This window comes from Acipenser ruthenus, chromosome 15 (assembly GCF_902713425.1).
Source record: "Acipenser ruthenus chromosome 15, fAciRut3.2 maternal haplotype, whole genome shotgun sequence".
In the NCBI taxonomy this organism is placed as follows: Eukaryota; Metazoa; Chordata; class Actinopteri; order Acipenseriformes; family Acipenseridae; genus Acipenser; species Acipenser ruthenus.
In genome coordinates, this window is record NC_081203.1 from 18818838 (window position 1) to 18839853 (window position 21016).

General features: G+C 40.8%; 1 protein-coding gene across 22 annotated transcripts in view; it reads right to left on the reverse strand.

The window, feature by feature from the left end:
• Positions 1-3343: 3343 nt before the first annotated feature.
• Positions 3344-21016, reverse strand: part of LOC117422321 (gephyrin) — a 214596-nt gene continuing 196923 nt past the window's right edge. For 12 of the 22 annotated variants that reach the window (XM_058987315.1, XM_058987308.1, XM_058987323.1 and 9 more), the window contains 5 exons: positions 20220-20284; positions 12922-13023; positions 6530-6633; positions 5974-6070; positions 3344-4446 (listed from right to left, as the gene is read on the reverse strand). In XM_058987315.1, coding sequence (XP_058843298.1) covers positions 4313-4446; positions 5974-6070; positions 6530-6633; positions 12922-13023; positions 20220-20284 — 502 coding nt within the window. In that variant the 3' untranslated portion in view covers positions 3344-4312. The remainder of the gene's footprint in view (positions 4447-5973; positions 6071-6529; positions 6634-12921; positions 13024-20219; positions 20285-21016) is intronic. The other 10 variants (XM_058987331.1, XM_058987318.1, XM_058987330.1 and 7 more) reach the window with 2 other exon arrangements.

Consider the following 21016-nt stretch of genomic DNA (forward strand, 5'->3'; position numbering starts at 1 on the left):
GTGACCTAAGATGTCTGCCACATTGAGGTCTTGTGACCTTTTGGTTTTAAGATGATAATGAACTAACACTTTTATATATTGGCTTCAAACCTGGTACATGACTGTATTCTATGATTCTCTTGGTAAAGTTTAATTGTGGGTATCGTATAAGAAAAAGGAACCCTTTTGTGGCTGTACAATGTTGTCAAGCTGGCTCTGCTCTCTGCTCTCCAGGCACTCACCCTGTCCCCTTTCCCTTCCAGAAACATATATTACAAAACTTTACAATTGACACATATTCCCTTATAAAAGTGTACCATAGTAAATGTGCAGTTATATTCTGCATTTACTCTGGTGTACAGTTTGCCATGTTTCGTAATATACTTTACCATACCTCTCTGGGCTTTACTGCGATTTCAGTGTGCTTCGTTACACTTTGCTGTGCTTTTTAATGTTGTAAACTTTTATAAAGCTTGTAATATTAGACCACTGAAAAAACAAACATGAAATTACATTTCATCACACTGATGAAAGCACTAGCCAAAATGTGCGTCTACTTGAGTTGATTGATTTTTTATACCTCAGCAGCTGGAGTTTTCTTTTAGAACCTTTTACTGTACACCATTTGGGAATCACCCTGGATTGTTGATGCAATCCAGGGGGATGCCTCAGGGTTGTGAAATACACACAGGGCATAGGATGATCAAATCGACCCCTTGAAAACTTATAAAACTGTTAAGGACCTGAAGCCTCTCCAGCACACATCCTGTCCTGTATCGTGTATGAAGCACTTCGGTTCATGAAGCACGGTCAGTGTTCCTCAAAGCTGACAGACCTACCAAGCAGTGATGACAGGGGGGATATTTATGAACCCATTTACTGGTGCTTTCACTAGGATGTGACTCCTGGAACCCTGAAGAGGAAGTTGCTGACACTGATGGGAGGTCTGGGGAGGGTGTTCTATTTGCGTGCTGAGAGGAGAGGGTGGGGGTTGTATTGTATCATGAGGCTCTGGCGTGGGAGTTAGATTAGTGAGGGTTTGGATAAGATACAGGCCACCGTTCTGGAATGTGGGCCCTGGTAAACAAAGCTAGCTCCATACGCATACACACCATATTTCTCATTACTTGATGATTAATGCATATCGTGGTCTTTGCAGCATGTTTGCTTATTAAACTTGAAAGATTATTGACCTTTTTAAATGTCTTAAAATAATGAAGGAATAGCTGGAATTTATGTACTATAATTGGAATGAATATGCAGGCACTTCTAATATTTGTACATTTTTTTAATAATGAATGGCTGAGAAGGAAATCCAAAGGGGGGGAGGGGGGGGGGGGGGTTGGAGAGGTTTGCCCACACTGCAGTCTTCATTATTTCTCTTACTCAGGGATGGAAAGAAGACTCCCATAGCATAGTAGTTCTATCCATTCCTGGTTTTACTTAAGACAGAACTGAGTTAGTTACCTATACTACTAAAGCTTGTATTAAAACCTGGAATGAGTGAAACTGGGAGTCTTATTTTCAGCTCTATTTCTGGTCCTCAAATCTGATTGAGGACCACTGATTTGAAACCCTGCTATTATACTGCTCTCCCTCTGTCTGCAGTAGCAGAACCATCCCTGAACAGGAACAAGGCGACAGAGAAGAGAGAACTATCCTAAATGAAACAATGGTGAGGTTTGCATCAGTGCTTCCTGGTTACACGTGGACATTGTGTTTCAATTGAGCTGACGATGATGTGGTTGGATTTAACCACTTCAGTGTCTATACTGGGGAATTAGACTGCGTCACTTTGCAGAGTCAGCCTCACTCGTTTGGGAATCTTTTGGGTCTCAATTTTAAGCAGTCTCACAATGCATTTAAATGGAGCATTTCAAATCTACTCCTATTATTTTCAAATCACGTTTTGTTGGTGCGTTCACCTTGGCAGCTGTGCATTTAGAGTTACCACGTATTGGTATAAGTACCTGGGTATTTATTAAGGGATAATGGCATAGCTGTGGTTACAAAGTAATAATGGAACTCTTGAGTTAATACATTATTTGAAAGAGGGAATCCTATTCTTTCTGCGGAACATGCCACAGCAATGCCATTATTGCTACTGCTGCCAAGTAATATATTAATGATTTTGTAATGGAATGGAAATGTATCAAGTAATGATGCTGTTGAGAGGATTATAACTCATCCCTACACATTTCTGTGCTTGAATTTAACAAGGACAAAAGGATTACCAACCTGCAGTGTGTGTCTGACCCCTATACTGCACAGCAGGGTCTCCAAACAGCTCCTATAATCACATCGTATATCAATCTTTCATCACAGCCACCCCGGCAGAGATGGAGCAGACTGCATGATATCCATTATAGAGGCTTCACTGCCTCTAATAACTGTACATTCTGAGACCCCTAGTACTGTATCAATGGAAAACAAGAACATACAACTGGATGACTATGACGTACCTGAGTTTCAGGCACTGTGAATGTATAGTGTAGCACGCCACAATACAATTTTTGCCATTTGCCATTTATTTTTCAAATTAGATTGCTCAGGGATATTGTGTATACATACCTGAAATATTAATGACTGAATTTGAGAGCCTGTGCCAGGTCCGATCAAGGTTGTATTGAACACAAACCGCAGCCCAATCTGATGTTGGGTACCTGTCCTAAGAAAAATCTACCAGACAATACATTTAACCGTGGACTGTAAAGCCTGGCCTATCGGGTCTTGCAGCTCTATGCAGCTTTGCTTTAAGAAAAAAAGAACGGTTCCTACCACTGACTCTGATAGGGGGGTAACCCTATAAAATCAGTGGAAACCTCAATATTGCTGGACAATATTAGCTTAAATAGGACCTGTCTGCAATGGAACAACCCATTCCGGGCTGTTTGCAAATACAGTGGTTTACTTATTTGCTCTGCGATTATTTCATGTTAAATAATATTATCTAGCAAATACGTCATTTTTACTGTGTAAAAAACATCTAAAGCATATGCAGTTGTACTGTATGGCAGTGTTTTGACTGACACATTGAAAGAGAGTAAATGAATGCAAGAAAAGCAGCCTTATGCATGCAACGAGAAAGTGCTGTAGCATTGCTTTCAATTCCGTTTTGGTTTCTATGGATTCTTTCTGGGCTTGCTGTTTGCAGATACATGAGGCAGCAATAAAGACCTTGCAGCAACCACACCCTGTTGTCTCCTGTGCCTGTGACTGAAGCAAGCATCTGAGAGAGTAAGCAAACAGAACCGAATGAGCACACCTTCGCACGAAGGCTCATCATCATCGTGAGCTTCAAGAACACACCCAGCTCTTTCACTTTATTATCCAAACACCACCATCTAGAAATGAAGGCTGACAACGGAAAGTTTTACATAATGATCAAGGATTTTTTTATTTGTAATTTTTTTTTTTGTTTCAATATCATAACAGAAAACGTTATAGTACAGAATTTGTTGAATATCTCTCATTGCTTGTTATCATGGATGCTGGTTCACTATTCTCTGTACAAGATCACGCTTTATTTTATTATTTCTTTTTTTGTTATTTCTGTACATTGTATTTTTTTCCTTTTTTTGTTTGTTTTTGATTAATTGGTTAAAAAGGCTGTCAGCACTTAAGGAAGCAAGTCATTTCTTTATTCAAATAAAAGGATGTTCCAGTGTTGTCAGCCAATCAGGTCGCTGCGCAACGCGGAACCAGGTGGCTGCTGGGATGCTTCCCAAACATGGCAGCTGGTTTGGTGCCACCAGGGTCGCACGCTGCAGCCTCTTGTCTTTTGGCACGTGAACACAAGTTACAAGATAAAGAACAAGCAAAGCTCTTTGTGAAGCAATTATGAAGCATACTAATAAGGGAATTAGCCGTGTCATCTAAGCTAGCATAAAGGAAGCAGACAGCCTAAGTATCTGCAGTTTTTTTTTCTTTTTTCTTTTTTTAAAGATGAGAAAAAAAACACAAGTTCGCAGGCACCTACAGCTTCTATTAAAAGCTACCGCTATCAGACCTAGCATTGAACACACAAAGCAATTGCTATGAAAGAGAAAAAAGTTGCCTTAATATATTACAGAATAAATTTATTTTATTTTATAATGTATTTATTTTCTTAAAAGATTTTTCTTAAAAGTTATTATATATTTTTTTTTAACTCTCTTTGAAATAGTCCCCCCCCCCCCCCCCGTTGTTTATTTTATTTTTGTCTTCAAGATGTCGACTATACTGATCAACTTTATCCAAATCAATAAAAACCAGCTGTGCCGTTGCATATTACAGGATACAGTCAATGATATGTGGACATGCACCGTAGCCACTCCCCCTCCTGCCGGTGACATCATAGCCGGCCTATCACCATGACGTCCACCACCTCCCCCTTGTGAAGCTCCACATACTGCTCTGTCTTTGGAGGTAGCATCAGCAGTCCGTTCGCGCTGCGCATGCTCATCAGACGACTGCTCACCTGGTTCCCTGGAACAAAGGGACAAGTCTTTAGGTTTCAAAGCTGTACTCACCCAGTGTCCCCCTATTAAAAGCACTGCAAGGTGGAGAGCAGCGCGATTCCAATCCTGGACGGGGTAAGTTGATGCCGTTGGCAGCAGCCCCCTAAAGTGCTGCACTGGCCTATGCACTACTGCAGGTAAGGGAGTGACTATCCACTGGGGTTAATTTGCCTGGCTGTGCCACAGTGACCCCTACTGGTCAGACTAGTCAGGCTTTACTCTTTGTTCCAGGGTAGCTTTGCAACATCCACAAAACAGTTTACTTTAGCTGCGCCCCTTAGGTTAGCGGGGTGAAGAAATTTTGCTTCGGTTCTCCTGGGCTGGGATATGTGTGTTTGTAGTGATGAGGCGTCATTGAGGGGTACATATTGATGGGGCTGTCTAAAGCATCGCATTCCAGTATGTATGTATCTTAGTTAAATACAGGGCATTCCCTGCTACTGCTGTAGACACAAAATCAGAGCTATCAGTGTCATGAAAAATGAAATCTACGTGAATTACATTCACAGTCTGTACATGTACAAAGGTAGGCTGCTTATTTTTTCCCCGGATTCTGACACTTTTTTTTACCTCTGTTTTTTCTGCGCAATCTTATGTTGCCTCACCACTGCAACCCACTTACCAACCAGGAGGACCCAAGACAGATTCCTGCTCACCCTGTGCTCTCCTAATAACTTCCACTGAAGAATGTCCTCACCAAGTTTTATCCCAATTGGTGTGACACTGGGGATGCACCCCTTGCAGGGGATGATAAAGCTAATGTTTGTGTGTTTTTATGCCGCCCCTGCCTTTTAAAAAAAACAAGGCAGGTATATTTATAATGTAGGGTAAAATATAAATATATCCGAAAAAAACATGAAAAGATCTGATCTTCAGAAAATGATTTCTACATTCCAAATATATTCCAGATAAGAATATAGATCTTATTAAATCGATACATGTGTTCCCATACATTAAAAACCATGTGACCTGTTCTGGTGTAGAACTACAATGTTGAGATGATCAGGTGCCCCAGAAATCTGCCCTGAGCCCTGGTTCAAGTAAACTGGCTTCCCACACGATTGCTGGATCTCATTAAAGCCCTGCTGACTCAGACGAGACCTGTTCCTGGTGTGTTACTCCTGTAACAGCAGTGATAACATCCCCCGCCACGGGTGTAAATTAGCTATCCGTACCATGAAGATCACCATGACCTACACAATACCCACTGTGTGTACATGAAAAAAGAAATACACATGTATGTGTGACATACGGACAGTCAGACAGTCAGTCTAACACTCTCAACTGCTAGTGCTCATACATGTCCAGACTGAGATTCACTACAATAAGAGTTTCTCTGGATACATGACACATTGTACACACATTTAGCAGAAGCCTGGCACAGTTTGCTGACACAGCACTGATCACTTTAGTAACAGATCTCAAAGGTAGTTGGGTGCAGGGCAAGTTTCCCCCTGCTTCGGGCGATATACAGTATACGTGTCTCAGTGCCCACCTGTACTCTGTGCCCAAGGCAGTGGTTCTTGGTGATGCCAGGTGAGTATGCAGCGGTGGTATTCAGGGCGAGGGTCTAGTTTGACGTCACACGATAACTGCAGGGGAAGAGGCAGCAACAAAAGGAGCAATCAGTTCTCAGCACTGCCCTGGTCATGTATAGGGACAGAGCAGACTGCGTTCACCGGCCTGCCTCACAAGGGAGGTGCATCACACACAAAGCCGACTTCTCAGCTAACCCTGTGTAATATAGCGATCATAGATTAAATATTTCAAACACATTATTGAGTACCTTTAATGAAAATGTATGGACATATTGTGCTGCCTTTAGTTTTCACACTTGGATTTTTTGAGCAGTCTAACTGATTACGGTTCAGACCGTTTCAAACCATGAATGCTCCACACATCCGGTAACTCATTCCTTTAGAGTTTGTTTTAACTGAACCAAACTGAGACCAGAATACTGATTTTCACATGTTTTGCTCAGTGGAAATGATCAGATTTCCATCAGGGTGCCCCAGTCCCAATACTGGTTGGAGTGAAGTGCATACACCTACCCTGGCTTTGATAATAGTGGGCCGGGGGTCCAAGATTCCCTGCATCTTCCTCAACGCTGGGATGACAAAGAGATTACAGGTCACCACTGCAGACACCGGATTACCTGCAGGGACAAAGGGGAGGAGAGGAGAGGAGAGAGGAGACAGGAGAGAGGAGAGAGAGGAGAGGAGAGGAAAGGAGAGAGGAGAGAGGGGAGAGGAGAGAGGGGGGAGGGGAGAGTGGAGAGGAGAGAGGGGAGAGGAGAGAGGGGGGAGGGGAGAGTGGAGAGGAGAGAGGGGAGAGAGAGGAGAGGAGAGAGGAGTGAGGAGACAGGAGAGAGGGGAGAGTGGAGAGGGGAGAGGGTAGAGGAGGGAGGAGAGAGGGGAGAAGGTAGAGGAGAGAGGGGAGAGGGTAGAGGAGAGAGGGGAGAGGAGACAGGAGAAAGGGGAGAGGAGATAGGGGAGGGGGGAGAGGAGAGAGGGGAGAGGGGAGAGGGGAGAGGAGGAGAGAGATTGTTACTGTATAGAGGGCAGGTGCTGCTGTACATAGAGGCTGCCCTGAGGAGAACACAGAGGCTGCCCTGAGGAGAACACAGAGGCTGCCCCGAGGAGAACACAGAGGCTGCCCCGAGGAGAACACAGAGGCTGCCCCGAGGAGAACACAGAGGCTGCCCCGAGGAGAACACAGAGGCTGACTGACTCTCGGAGCTGTCAGCCCCAGTGGTCAAACTTGCACCATTGTTACTGTACACACATAACAGAAATTTCTCAGGCCTAATTTTCACTTTGGATCAGGGGATGCCCATTTATCCTGACCCCATCCTGATGGTCTTTCTTTAATGCATACCATATACCATCTACAGTTATCTTAAATTTCTCACCTGTTTAACATCCTGTTGAATGTGTTCTTTATGCCTCTCTTTACCATGCTTGCTAACTATTCCATTTGCTTCTGAAAAAGCTACATTTCTCAGGGGGTTTGAAAAAATGATCACTCAGTGAGTGCTGCTGTGATGTCTGTGAGATTTTCCATTTACTAACACAGCTGATACAGCTGCAGAGTGAGCAGAAAATACAGGTACGCTTATTTTTAAAAACAACTCACTTTAAAAAAATTAGCTTTTTAGTCTTTTCAGAAGCAAACCCTATGGTTGAAAAACAACATTCATTAGTTAGTAAGCATGGAAAATAAGGATCTAGGCAGAAGCAGCAACAGAGAGACATAATATTGTGAAAATAAAGGCAGGAAGTATCCGTTTAAGGCAGGATCCTAACACCTGTCTAACAGGTAGGGAATGAATCAGTGTGGTGGTGACAGGAGGCAGGTAGTAAAAGGTCTTGAGAACTGGGTGATGTTGGGGACTTTATTTAAACACGATCACTGTCGTGTGAAGTGAGAATGTAACGAAAGAACACAGGAGACCTTTCTTACGGCACGGTGCACATTTTGCACTGCAGCAAGAAACCTCCCATCCTGATTAAATGAGGTTCATTCAATGGATAACATGCATTTTACACTGACCAATATTTTTCTGATTACCAAGCATATTACCGATAAGTTGAAATACTTGCATGTGACAACTTGCTTCATCTAAGTTCATTTTTTACGAAACCGTGTTTCCTACACAACACCCCCCTCCCCCACTTGTTTATCTGAGATAAGTCTAGAGGGTTACAACTGCCGAAGAGAAAGACCTGCCAGGACACGTCTCAGCAACATGCCAGCGAGGTGAGCTGTGCTCGTATTCAAAAACAGTTGCATGTTAAAATTCTGCATTGTAATGCTCCCCTCCCTCAAAACAATGAACCCACAGACAGCAGAAAACAATACATTTAAACCCAAACCAAACAGCATTATCTGACACCTGGTAAGATTTCTTTCTTTTGCAATTGGATTCAAAACAAGATTGTCTTTCTTATCAAGACCATATATTTGAAGTGAAAGCGCACCTGTCATTCTGAAATGTTTATTTGATCACATATTGGGATAGTCACCTGCTGAATCTTACATGTTGGATGCACAATTGTTGTGTTTACAACAACTTTTGCCACCAAGAATGGAACGTTCTTTTTCTAGAATTTTGATACCGTCAGCATAATATACTTTTCTAGATTTTGGAAATATGTTTTGCAAGCGTGGAACACCTGGAGGGGGTAGGCCTGTACCAGCTGACAATGTTCCATGGGTCAAATTCAAGGGGCAAAGTGAAGAATCATCATCTTACTGAAATGAGACAGAATTACACTTTCTTATCTCCTGTAATCCTAAAGCAAGTCTTGTGTTAGTTAAGGCTTATTGCACAACTTCAGAAGAAATAATGCAAAGCTATAAAAAACAAAAGCCAGCCAGGGAAAGGACACAGAGCTACATCAGTGCTTCCCCAAGACTGTCAAAAGCCAGCCAGGGAAAGGACACAAAGCTACATCAGTGCTTCCCCAAGACTGTCAAAAGCCAGCCAGGGAAAGGACACAGAGCTACATCAGTGCTTCCCCAAGACTGTCAAAAGCCAGCCAGGGAAAGGACACAGAGCTACATCAGTGCTTCCCCAAGACTGTCAAAAGCCAGCCAGGGAAAGGACACAGAGCTACATCAGTGCTTCCCCAAGACTGTCAAAAGCCAGCCAGGGAAAGGACACAGAGCTACATCAGTGCTTCCCTAAGACTGTCAAAAGCCAGCCAGGGAAAGGACACAGAGCTACATCAGTGCTTCCCTAAGACTGTCAAAAGTACATTCTTTAGAATTTCACAAGAAACTTTGCTGTATAAAATCAAAACAGGTTCATCTATTTTTACTGTATATTCTTTATAGATATAAAATAGAAATACAGTTCAGAGGTGAGATATACAACTTACTGTCAGCACAGAGCTCCCTGTGTAGCTTCGTCAGTTAAACTTTAGCTTACAGTGCTTAAGATCATACTGTTGGAAAGTATTTTAATAAAAAAGGTAGTTCTCTTACTAAAATTGTAGTAGTTACAGCCTCTCTTTGAAAATGTAATTGATATGGAGTTAGTAATCGATATATTTGAACAGGCATATTTTGTTTGAACTTAAAGCTGTAAAAATATTACCACGGTTTTATTCACAGTACAGAGAAGCTATTGATATTGATGATCGCATTGCTGACATTGGGACACCAAACGGAACACATTAACAGTATATTGTTACAAATTAAACTTCAATGCAATTAGTAGTATCGTAAATATTTAACAAATGAATACAGCCATCCTCAGAGACCAGGAGAACCAGTTACACCTGCTGTAAACACAGATTAGGTAAATAAAACGAGCACTTTCTGTAATATCATTCTAACACCTAGCAAAGTTGTCGTAAACACCCTTTTTCATTGTAATGCATGTTTAATGTATATCATTGTCTTTTTATGATTGACACCTGAAATATTCCCCCTTCTTAATTACCATACAATGACAGCCACTGGCATGGCACTCCGAAGTATGCTGTAAACCCATTTCATCATAAAAAAGGCCAGGGTCAAGTCGCTACAATCATAGTGTGCTCCCTCTATTTTGGTTATAAATGTAGCCAGTGTTGATTCTGGTGATGATTATTACACTTCTTTAACCCTTCATGGGCTCTTGCGTGCTTGCTCTCCTAACCTTATATTATGTCTGGTTATTCAAGCACACGAGAAAAAAATAAAAAATAAAAATAATAATAAAAAAAAAATAAAAAATAATAATAATAATAATAATAATAATAATAATAATAATAATAATAATAATAATAAACACAAAGAAAACATATTGTGAAACCGACATAAAAAAACAACTAAGAAAATGTAAGACTGGGAAATAAGAAAGTAAAACGTTTGCTGTGAGGATGTCTCGTCAGTGATGCAATGCCAGGTACTGCTGAACTGTGTAGATTCAGTCGTTTCAATCGTTTAGTTGGGATCTCTAATGAACAGTAAGCATCACAAACGTTTTCCTACTCTCTACTTTTAACTTCAGAATACAACTGAAGCACAAGCCTGTAGTGAAAAACAAACAGACTCACAACTGACTCATAATTTGTAATTATACGTGAGTGCCAGATTTCTCTAAATTAACCACCAACACATGCTGTACAGTACAGGGGCGTGGACAAAAAAAAACAATTACTATTCCTCCCACAGTGCTACTAATAGGACGTAGGTCCACCATGTGCACTCTGGCCAGGACTGATTCAGCGTGATTCACAGCCTGTGTTTAAATTGTTCTAGAGGGTTGCAGGACCATTCCTCAGTGACTGCCGCCTCCAATTCCTTCAGAGAAATTGGGAGTGGAGGTTTTGCAGCACAGTTGCTTCTCCAGAACGGCTCACAAAGTCATCATTTTTGAGTCTTAGATACGGAAGTACTTGCATTTTTCCACTGACAAAAAGTCAGTCCGAAATGCAACTTTTATATATCGCAGAATACATGTCGATGGCTTTCTTGATATTGGTCATTAAAATATTCAAATATTTCTGTTCTGGTGTCTGCAGGGGCTCATCCAGTAAATGCACTACCTAGGAGTCATGTGATCAGGTGTTCTCTGGTTTGAATCCTGGTTGTGCAGAGCTGCATATCTTGGCAGTGCTGTAATAGCCTTTGGCACTCTAGTGGGTTAGGAAGGAAAAGTCATCTGGGCGCAGTTCACCTCATCTTGACTAGGAGAGACCCTACTGATCAGGCACCCCACCAGTCCAGGCAGAGATTTCCAAGACTGGGCTCTCACGTCCAGGGTTCAGTAGCCTGCTAACTTCCTGCTAAATCTAAAATCTAAACTGTAACTGTTTCTTACTGTGCTGCATTGTGAATACCGGTAATACAGGCCTGAAGGTGGTTAGCCCAGTTTTTCCAGTGACAAAGATCTGATAATCAAGATCCACTGTATTTGATTAAATTCAAAGATGACGTTTTTCAAAATCACATAACCAATCCCACTGACAGTGCTCTTCTAAAACACCCTCATATAGATACCAAAAATCCATTTCCCAAGGGTGTGAAGCAGTCAATACCCCGGTCTCAAACCCAGAGAGATGATGGATTACCTGCTTCTGATAGCCTGCCCACTCTGACTGACATTACAGCAGAGAAGTTGAGGCAGCCTTGCTGACTGCGCACCTTCAATCAAACAGCCTACACACACAGTAATCAATACAGATTTACAAAGAGCCCTGGAAGGAAATAGCAAACCCCTGCATGGCTGATTCCACTGATCACTGGGATGCGATAACAGTGCAGAATTGCTGGAACTTCAATTTAACTTTTGAAGCAATAACATGATCTGAGGGAGTAGACTGGACTGAGAAGGTTACCAGAAAGACAAAGGGGGGCTCTTTAAAGTCATTGGAGCAAACAGAATGATTTCATTAATCTTACCTCACCATGTCTCAAAAGTGCAGTTTTGAAAGAAACACATGTTATAGCACATACATATTTTCATTTTAAAACATGATATCTGGTCGTCTGATTTGCCTTCCAGGAAGTCTGCTACTGCTGTACTTCCTGGGTCATTTCACCCCAGCAATGTCTTTAGGGTCAAAGCATCTTACTGGCTGCAAAGCATGTCAGTCATTAGGACAAGCAGCTGATTGCTTAATGAAAGGAAAGAATCCAGTGAAGGGGTGGGGACAATTTCATTCTCCAGGTAGAATGACCCAGGAAGTGTGACACAGTCTAAAACAGAGTGTTCTTTAACCTAGTGTAGTATCATGTATGATAATTAAAATACATTTATTTTAAGACTGCACATTTGAGACATATATAATGAATGGATGATCAAGAAAATGTATGTAACTATTTAGTTAGCTACAATTACTTTGAAAGAGTGGACTATGCTGTTTTTCACCCTCACACAAAGGAACCAGAGGCGATGACTGGTCACATATCCGAATAATTTAAACAATGGGAACACACTGACAGGGATAATGCCTATTTTTTTCTCCCAGGGGAGTCTGCTAAAACAAAAACTCAAGCAGCTCACAAATTTTATTTAGCAAAAAAAAATATATATAGACAGTAAACGACAAAAAAAGGACAGAAAAACCAAACAAACCACAACAGGTAATTTTTGCTTTAGGCAAGTGATATGCTGAAACAATCCCACCAACGAACACCAAAGAAATCAGTTTCACAAACACATTTCTCAGAAAACAGAACAGAAATCACATTCATGTGCCTCAATTTCAATTTCAATTTTGTGTTGTGTTTTTTTCTTTTCTTTTTTAAAATAAAAGATCAATTCTCTGGATAGAGATAGATTTTAAAGGCGTAGTGTCCCATTTGGTTAATAATGATTACCTTATTGTCTTAAGTTACCAATGTGTAGCTATTAATATTATTTCCTTTAAACCCTCATCGCTTTTTTTTCCACTTTCCGTTTTCTGAGCTACAATGGAGCTTGTAGTTGACACTGATAAGCACCTACTTCCACGAGTAGCAGCAGGGGCTTGCTTGCTCGGCTCTGCATGCTGTGGTGGCACAGAGGTGTCAAGGAGGATGGAGCTTGTGTCTCTGAAGCTGAAACTACCTTTGGGGAATATAAACAAACTGGCCAGTCACCAAAGCCTGCTAGCTGATGAAGCAGGGTGCACAGAAGGAGGGTTGGGGGAGGGGTGTTGGTTGGTATGAAAGCATGTAAGAAGCTGTGATAACAATTTAGTATAACATTTTTACACAACAACACAGGCCCACGATTAAAAGGACTAGCTGTAGTTCATTGTGTTAATCAGGGATTGTGAAACCAGGCTTGTGTTGTACTGGATTCCAACCACTTTATATAAAAGCTTGACAAGCAGCTCAAGGTTCTTTAGATGTGCTTGTCTCTGGATATGACTAGGTGGTGACAGGAATCACAGTAAGACTCACACTTGCATGGCAGTTTGAGCCATTCCAGGTTTTATTATGAGTTTAAAGCAGTGCTAAGCAAGGTTTTAAAATACCTTTTTCTAAGTACTAGCGGTAGCAAAATCTCTGGTTTAGGTTTTGTTTTGGAACATACTGTTATTTCAGAGACAACACTACAGAAGTAAAACTTGCTGCTGCTTCCTGGTACCAATCATATCCTGCGCTGTAGCTCACTTTCACTCAGGTCATGTCACCTACTACACAGGAAGTGATTCGATACCAGGAAGAAACAGTCCCCCTACATTAACATTATCTACAGCATTATGCCTGCACAATCTATTATCTACAGCATTGTGCCTGCACAATCTATTATCTACAGCACTGTGCCTGCACAATCTATTATCTACAGCATTGTACCTGCACAATCTATTATCTACAGCATTGTGTCTGCACAATCTATTATATACAGCATTGTGCCTGCACAATCTATTATCTACAGCATTGTGCCTGCACAATCTATTATCTACAGCATTGTGTCTGCACAATCTATTATCTACAGCATTGTGCCTGCACAATCTATTATCTACAGCATTGTGCCTGCACAATCTATTATCTACAGCATTGTGCCTGCACAATCTATTATCTACAGCATTGTGCCTGCACAATCTATTATCTACAGCATTGTGCCTGCACAATCTATTATCTACAGCATTGTGTCTGCACAATCTATTATCTACAGCATTGTGCCTGCACAATCTATTATCTACAGCATTGTGCCTGCACAATCTATTATCTACAGCATTGTGCCTGCACAATCTATTATCTACAGCATTGTGCCTGCACAATCTATTATCTACAGCATTGTGTCTGCACAATCTATTATCTACAGCATTGTACCTGCACAATCTATTATCTACAGCATTATACCTGCACAATCTATTATCTACAGCATTGTACCTGCACAATCTATTATCTACAGCATTGTGCCTGCACAATCTATTATCTACAGCATTGTGTCTGCACAATCTATTATCTACAGCATTGTACCTGCACAATCTATTATCTACAGCATTGTGCCTGCACAATCTATTATCTACAGCATTGTGCCTGCACAATCTATTATCTACAGCATTGTGCCTGCACAATCTATTATCTACAGCATTGTACCTGCACAATCTATTATCTACAGCATTGTGCCTGCACAATCTATTATCTACAGCATTGTGTCTGCACAATCTATTATATACAGCATTGTGTCTGCACCATCTGAATAGCCAGCGTTATAGTATAAAACAACTGCTTTTAAAAGCTTGGTTAGAGCTCATTTAAAGATTGTACCAATCAAAACAACTGTGTCAGGAATATCCACACCCCCATTACAGCTATGAATTCAAATGTGGAGCCCTCAGGCAGCATCATGACAAAGCAGATCAACATGACCTACAACTGTGTCAGGAATATCCACACCCCCATTACAGCTATGAATTCAAATGTGGAGCCCTCAGGCAGCATCATGACAAAGCAGATTAACATGACCTACACCCACAGGACTGTACAGTATCTGCATGTAACATACAAGGTAAAGATTAAAAGAAAGTAAAGGAGACGAATGTTTCAGCTCGTGCCTTCATCAGTGTACTGAATGTACAAATGAATGGATGCCATATTACATATATATGTATATATATTCTCAGATTGCAATACTGTCAATGTTCCAGTATGTGTAAAAGTGGAAGTGTAATGTACGTTTGTTATATGGACAGACAAACTATTGCCTTCTTTTCTTTACAGATTCAGATACTGTCAATAACTTGGCTGAATGATGTCCTAACCGAGTCTCATCACAGCTGGATGAGCAGTTCTCTAGATATAAGCAAAGTGTGACCATCAGTAAGTACAGACGCATTCACTATATCCCTATCACCGGGGATAGGACACTAACGCTTTAATCCCAAGATTTCATTTCTTATTTGACATTTTGCAGCAGTTCACTGTTGCGGACAGACAGATCCAATGGGATTACTAAGTAATGCTGGCTTGACTGAGAAGACCAGCAATACAGCTAGTTATATGATAGAGCCATGTCATGTAGTTGCAAGTTGATACAGCTAGATATATGATAGAGCCATGTCACGTAGTTGCAAGTTGATACAGCTAGATATATGATAGAGCCATGTCATGTAGTTGCAAGTTGGGCAGCAGTGTGGAGTAGTGGTTAGGGCTCTGGACTCTTGACCGGAGGGTTGTGGGTTCAATCCCCAGTGGGGGACACTGCTGTTGTACCCTTGAGCAAGGTACTTTACCCAGATTGCTCCTGTAAAAAACCCAACTGTATAAATGGGTAATTGTATGTAGAAATAATGTGAAATAATGTATAACGTGATATCTTGTAACAATTGTAAGTCGCCCTGGATAAGGGCGTCTGCTAGGAAATAAATAATAATAATAATACAGCTAGATGTATGATAGAGCCATGTCACGTAGTTGCAAGTTGATCCAGCTAGATATATGATAGAGTCATGTCACGTAGTTGCAAGTTGATACAGACAGATATATGATAGAGCCCTGTCATGTAGTTGCAAGTTGATACAGCTAGATATATGATAGAGCCATGTCACGTAGTTGCAAGTTGATACAGCTAGATATATGATAGAGCCATGTCATGTAGTTGCAAGTTGATACAGCTAGATATATGATAGAGCCATGTCACGTAGTTGCAAGTTGATACAGCTAGATATATGATAGAGCCATGTCATGTAGTTGCAAGTTGGGCAGCAGTGTGGAGTAGTGGTTAGGGCTCTGGACTCTTGACCGGAGGGTTGTGGGTTCAATCCCCAGTGGGGGACACTGCTGTTGTACCCTTGAGCAAGGTACTTTACCCAGATTGCTCCAGTAAAAAACCCAACTGTATAAATGGGTAATTGTATGTAAAAATAATGTGAAATAATGTATAATGTGATATCTTGTAACAATTGTAAGTCGCCCTGGATAAGGGCGTCTGCTAAGAAATAAATAATAATAATAATACAGCTAGATGTATGATAGAGCCATGTCATGTAGTTGCAAGTTGATACAGCTAGATATATGATAGAGCCCTGTCACGTAGTTGCAAGTTGATACAGCTAGATGTATGATAGAGCCATGTCATGTAGTTGCAAGTTGATACAGCTAGATATATGACAGAGTCATGTCATGTAGTTGCAAGTTGATACAGCTAGATATATGATAGAGCCATGTCATGTAGTTGCAAGTTGATACAGCTAGATGTATGATAGAGCCATGTCATGTAGTTGCAAGTTGATACAGCTAGATGTATGATAGAGCCATGTCATGTAGTTGCAAGTTGATACAGCTAGATGTATGATAGAGCCATGTCATGTAGTTGCAAGTTGATACAGCTAGATGTATGATAGAGCCATGTCATGTAGTTGCAAGTTGATACAGCTAGATGTATGATAGAGCCATGTCATGTAGTTGCAAGTTGATACAGCTAGATATATGATAGAGCCATGTCATGTAGTTGCAAGTTGATACAGCTAGATGTATGATAGAGCCATGTCATGTAGTTGCAAGTTGAAGGTGGTGTCTATTTTTGAAACCAATTGAGTATTGCACGATCGACCTGCAGATTGAACACCTTGAGGGCATTCTGGGAAGTTTCAGGAGGGTGAATTGAGAACAGCGATCTGAAACCAATAGTCAATGTGTGATTGTGGGACACAGCACCTTTAAATCAAGCATTTGTATCGTCTCAAGGAAAACACGTGACACTCACGTGCAGCAGTAATGATCTGTGTTGAATGTGTTACAGAATGGGCTCTATTCAGCTGTTCAAACAGCAGCACCATCGATCACAACATTAGAATAGGGCCCTCTACCAGAATTTTACAAACCATTAAATGCAAAAGCACGTTTGGAAAAAAAAATAAAAAAATAAATACATATAGATACATATTTATTTATATATAGATTATATATACTGCATATATATACAGCTCTGGAAAAAATTAAGAGACCACTGCAAAATTATCAGTTTCTCTGGTTTTACTATTTATAGGTATGTGTTTGGGTAAAATGAGCATTTTTGTTTTATTCTATAAACTACTGACAACATTTCTCCCAAATTCCAAATAAAAATATTGTCATTTAGAGCATTTATTTGCAGAAAATGACAACTGGTCAAAATAACAAAAAAGATGCAGTGTTGTCAGACCTCGAATAATGCAAAGAAAGTAAGTTCATATTCATTTTTAAACAACACAATACTAATGTTTTAACTTAGGAAGAGTTCAGAAATCAATATTTGGTGGAATAACCCTGATTTTCAAGCACAGCTTTCATGCGTCTTGGCATGCTCTCCACCAGTCTTTCACATTGATGTTGGGTGACTTCATGCCACTCCTGGCGCAAAAATTCAAGCAGCTCGGCTTTGTTTGATGGCTTGTGACCATCCATCTTCCTCTTGATCACATTCCAGAGGTTTTCAATGGGGTTCAAGTCTGGAGATTGGGCTGGCCATGACAGGGTCTTGATCTGGTGGCCCTCCATCCACACCTTGATTGACCTGGCTGTGTGGCATGGAGCATTGTCCTGCTGGAAAAAACAATCCTCAGAGTTGGGGAACATTGTCAGAGCAGAAGGAAGCAAGTTTTCTTCCAGGACAACCTTGTACTTGGCTTGATTCATGCCAAAGCTGCCCGATTCCAGCCTTGCTGAAGCACCCCCAGATCATCACCGATCCTCCACCACATTTCACAGTGGGTGCGAGACACTGTGGCTTGTAGGCCTCTCCAGGTCTCCATCTAACCATTAGATGACCAGGTGTTGGGCAAAGCTGAAAATTGGACTCATCTGGGGGTGCTTCAGCAAGGCTGGAATCGGGCAGATTTGTCTTTGTGAAGGACGCATGAATCAAGCCAAGTACAAAGTTGTCCTGGAAGAAAACTTCCTTCCTTCTGCTCTGACAATGTTCCCCAACTCTGAGGATTGGTTTTTCCAGCAGGACAATGCTCCATGCCACACAGCCAGGTCAATCAAGGTGTGGATGGAGGACCACCAGATCAAGACCCTGTCATGGCCAGCCCAATCTCCAGACCTGAGCCCCATTGAAAACCTCTGGAATGTGATCAAGAGGAAGATGGATGGTCACAAGCCATCAAACAAAGCCGAGCTGCTTGAATTTTTGCGCCAGGAGTGGCATAAAGTCACCCAACATCAATGTGAAAGACTGGTGGAGAGCATGCCAAGACGCATGAAAGCTGTGCTTGAAAATCAGGGTTATTCCACCAAATATTGATTTCTGAACTCTTCCTAAGTTAAAACATTAGTATTGTGTTGTTTAAAAATGAATATGAACTTACTTTCTTTGCATTATTCGAGGTCTGACAACACTGCATCTTTTTTGTTATTTTGACCAGTTGTCATTTTCTGCAAATAAATGCTCTAAATGACAATGTTTTTATTTGGAATTTGGGAGAAATGTTGTCAGTAGTTTATAGAATAAAACAAAAATGCTCATTTTACCCAAACACATACCTATAAATAGTAAAACCAGAGAAACTGATAATTTTGCAGTGGTCTCTTAATTTTTTCCAGAGCTGTATATATATATATATATATATATATATATATATATATATATATATATATATACTTGAAATGGAATTTATTTTAAAGTATAGTTACAATGCATTTCCTGGCCCTACTATAAACTAATTATATTAGATATATTCTGGGATACATTGTTTACATAGAATGCTATAAATGGATTGTCATTAATTATCATTCTTATTAACATACTAATTAGACACTTACACACCTGACAATGATTTTCATTGGTGTGTCCTTCCACTGTTTTATAAAAGAATGTTCAGGAGAGCATCTGCATGTGTGTGTGCGTGTGTGTGGGCGTGCGTGCGTGCATGCGTGCACGTGTGTGTGTGTGTGCGCGCGTACGTGCGTGCGTGTGTGTGCGTGCGTGTATACTATATTTATTATTTTACAAATAGTAATAATAACTATTGATCCCATGTGTGGCGTTTTACCGGAGAATACTGGTTTGATTACTAAGACCAGTTGATAACAATGCGATTGCTGTAATGTTACTGAGACAAGACGGTGCAGATGTTCATGTATAGAGGAGTTAGCCTCTACTTTTTTTTGCTCTGGGTCATTTCCAGAGTGGATGACTTGCATGGACTGTCCGTTTCCTTCAATTTCCACATCTCCTTTTTTTTTTTGGTTTACCTGTTAGTGGATTTATATTTCATTATTAATATTTTATGATGAGGTTCCAGCCATGGTGTGACTGACCAATCAAAGAGCAATATCACTGCCTGCCATTTTATAAACACATTTCTGACATATTTAGACCATGTTTAAGAGTATACTACAAACCCTCAGTACTTTCAGCAAATGTTGCTATATTTAATTTCCTACCTTTAATATCTCAATGTGTGTGTTATATGCCATTCTTCTTGTTTTTGCACAGAACATTTGCCATGCTTACTAACTAATGCTTAAGATGGGTAAGAATATTAGCGCTTCCACAAAATCAGCCTTCAGGAAGTACTATTTGCTGGACTAGTTAGTAACCATGGCAGGAAATGATCCAAGCAGAAACACCAGAGAAGCTCTACAATGGTTTTTAGTTGACGACATTTAATTTAGATTTTCTACTAAAACATATAAAGAGGTAGAGTGTTTGAAACAAGCCAGGGTCCTGCCTCTGATTGTGTGTGGTTCATAGAAGGTCCTGTCTCATGATGAGCAGCGGTGGTACACTATACAGATCTGCTGCTCTGAACTATCTTTCTTAAGACAACCTTTCATGATTAGATGGTTCTTTCAAGACTACAAATGACAACATTTGGAAATTACCTGGTAGGGCAAAGATTAGTTTCCTAGCACCGTCGATGTCCACAGTGGCAAAAGTTGTTGGGAGACTGCAACGGAAAAAAAGAAATGAACCATTGACAGATGAATAGGATATTGCAGATTCAATGGGACATGACTGTTTGGCAAAACCTTTGAAGAATGGATTGCTAATCTATATGAATGCCAATAAAATGGCATTGGAGTAACTGGATTAAGTAGCTTCGATTTGAATTGCTTTTTTTTACAGTGCATTTCTTTGTATGGCGTTTGCAATCATTCTCAGTGGTTCTGGGTTCCCATATTATTTCCGTTTTTCTCTAAATCTGCCTTTACCTGCCTTTGAGCTGGTCTGAACTGTCAGGACTGAACAGCCTTCCTCACTGCAATACAATCATATGACAATGTAACCTTTCAACTCTGTGAGCCCCAGCTACTCTATTTCTAGGGAGAGAGAGAGAGAGAGAGGTGGGCCTAACAGAGTTGAATGGTCACATGATTTGAGCAGAATAAGGAAGTCACTTTACAATCGTAAATCACTGTGTGTAAGCACTGCTCTTGTGAGACACCTTGCTCATAAACACTCACACATCCAGAAGTGGACAGAATCACCTACTCAGGGATGTTATTTGGAGAGCAAGGGGTCTGAGTGGTGTTTAAACAGGCAGTAAATGTCAGAGCCGTGCCGATGCTTGCTGGAGGATACTGTAGATCGGTTCCTAGTGCAACTCCTCCTTTGAGGACTTTGCAGCCCTGCTCCACTCTGCTCTGCTGCCTCTGATCTTCAAGCCTCTAACTTCAGT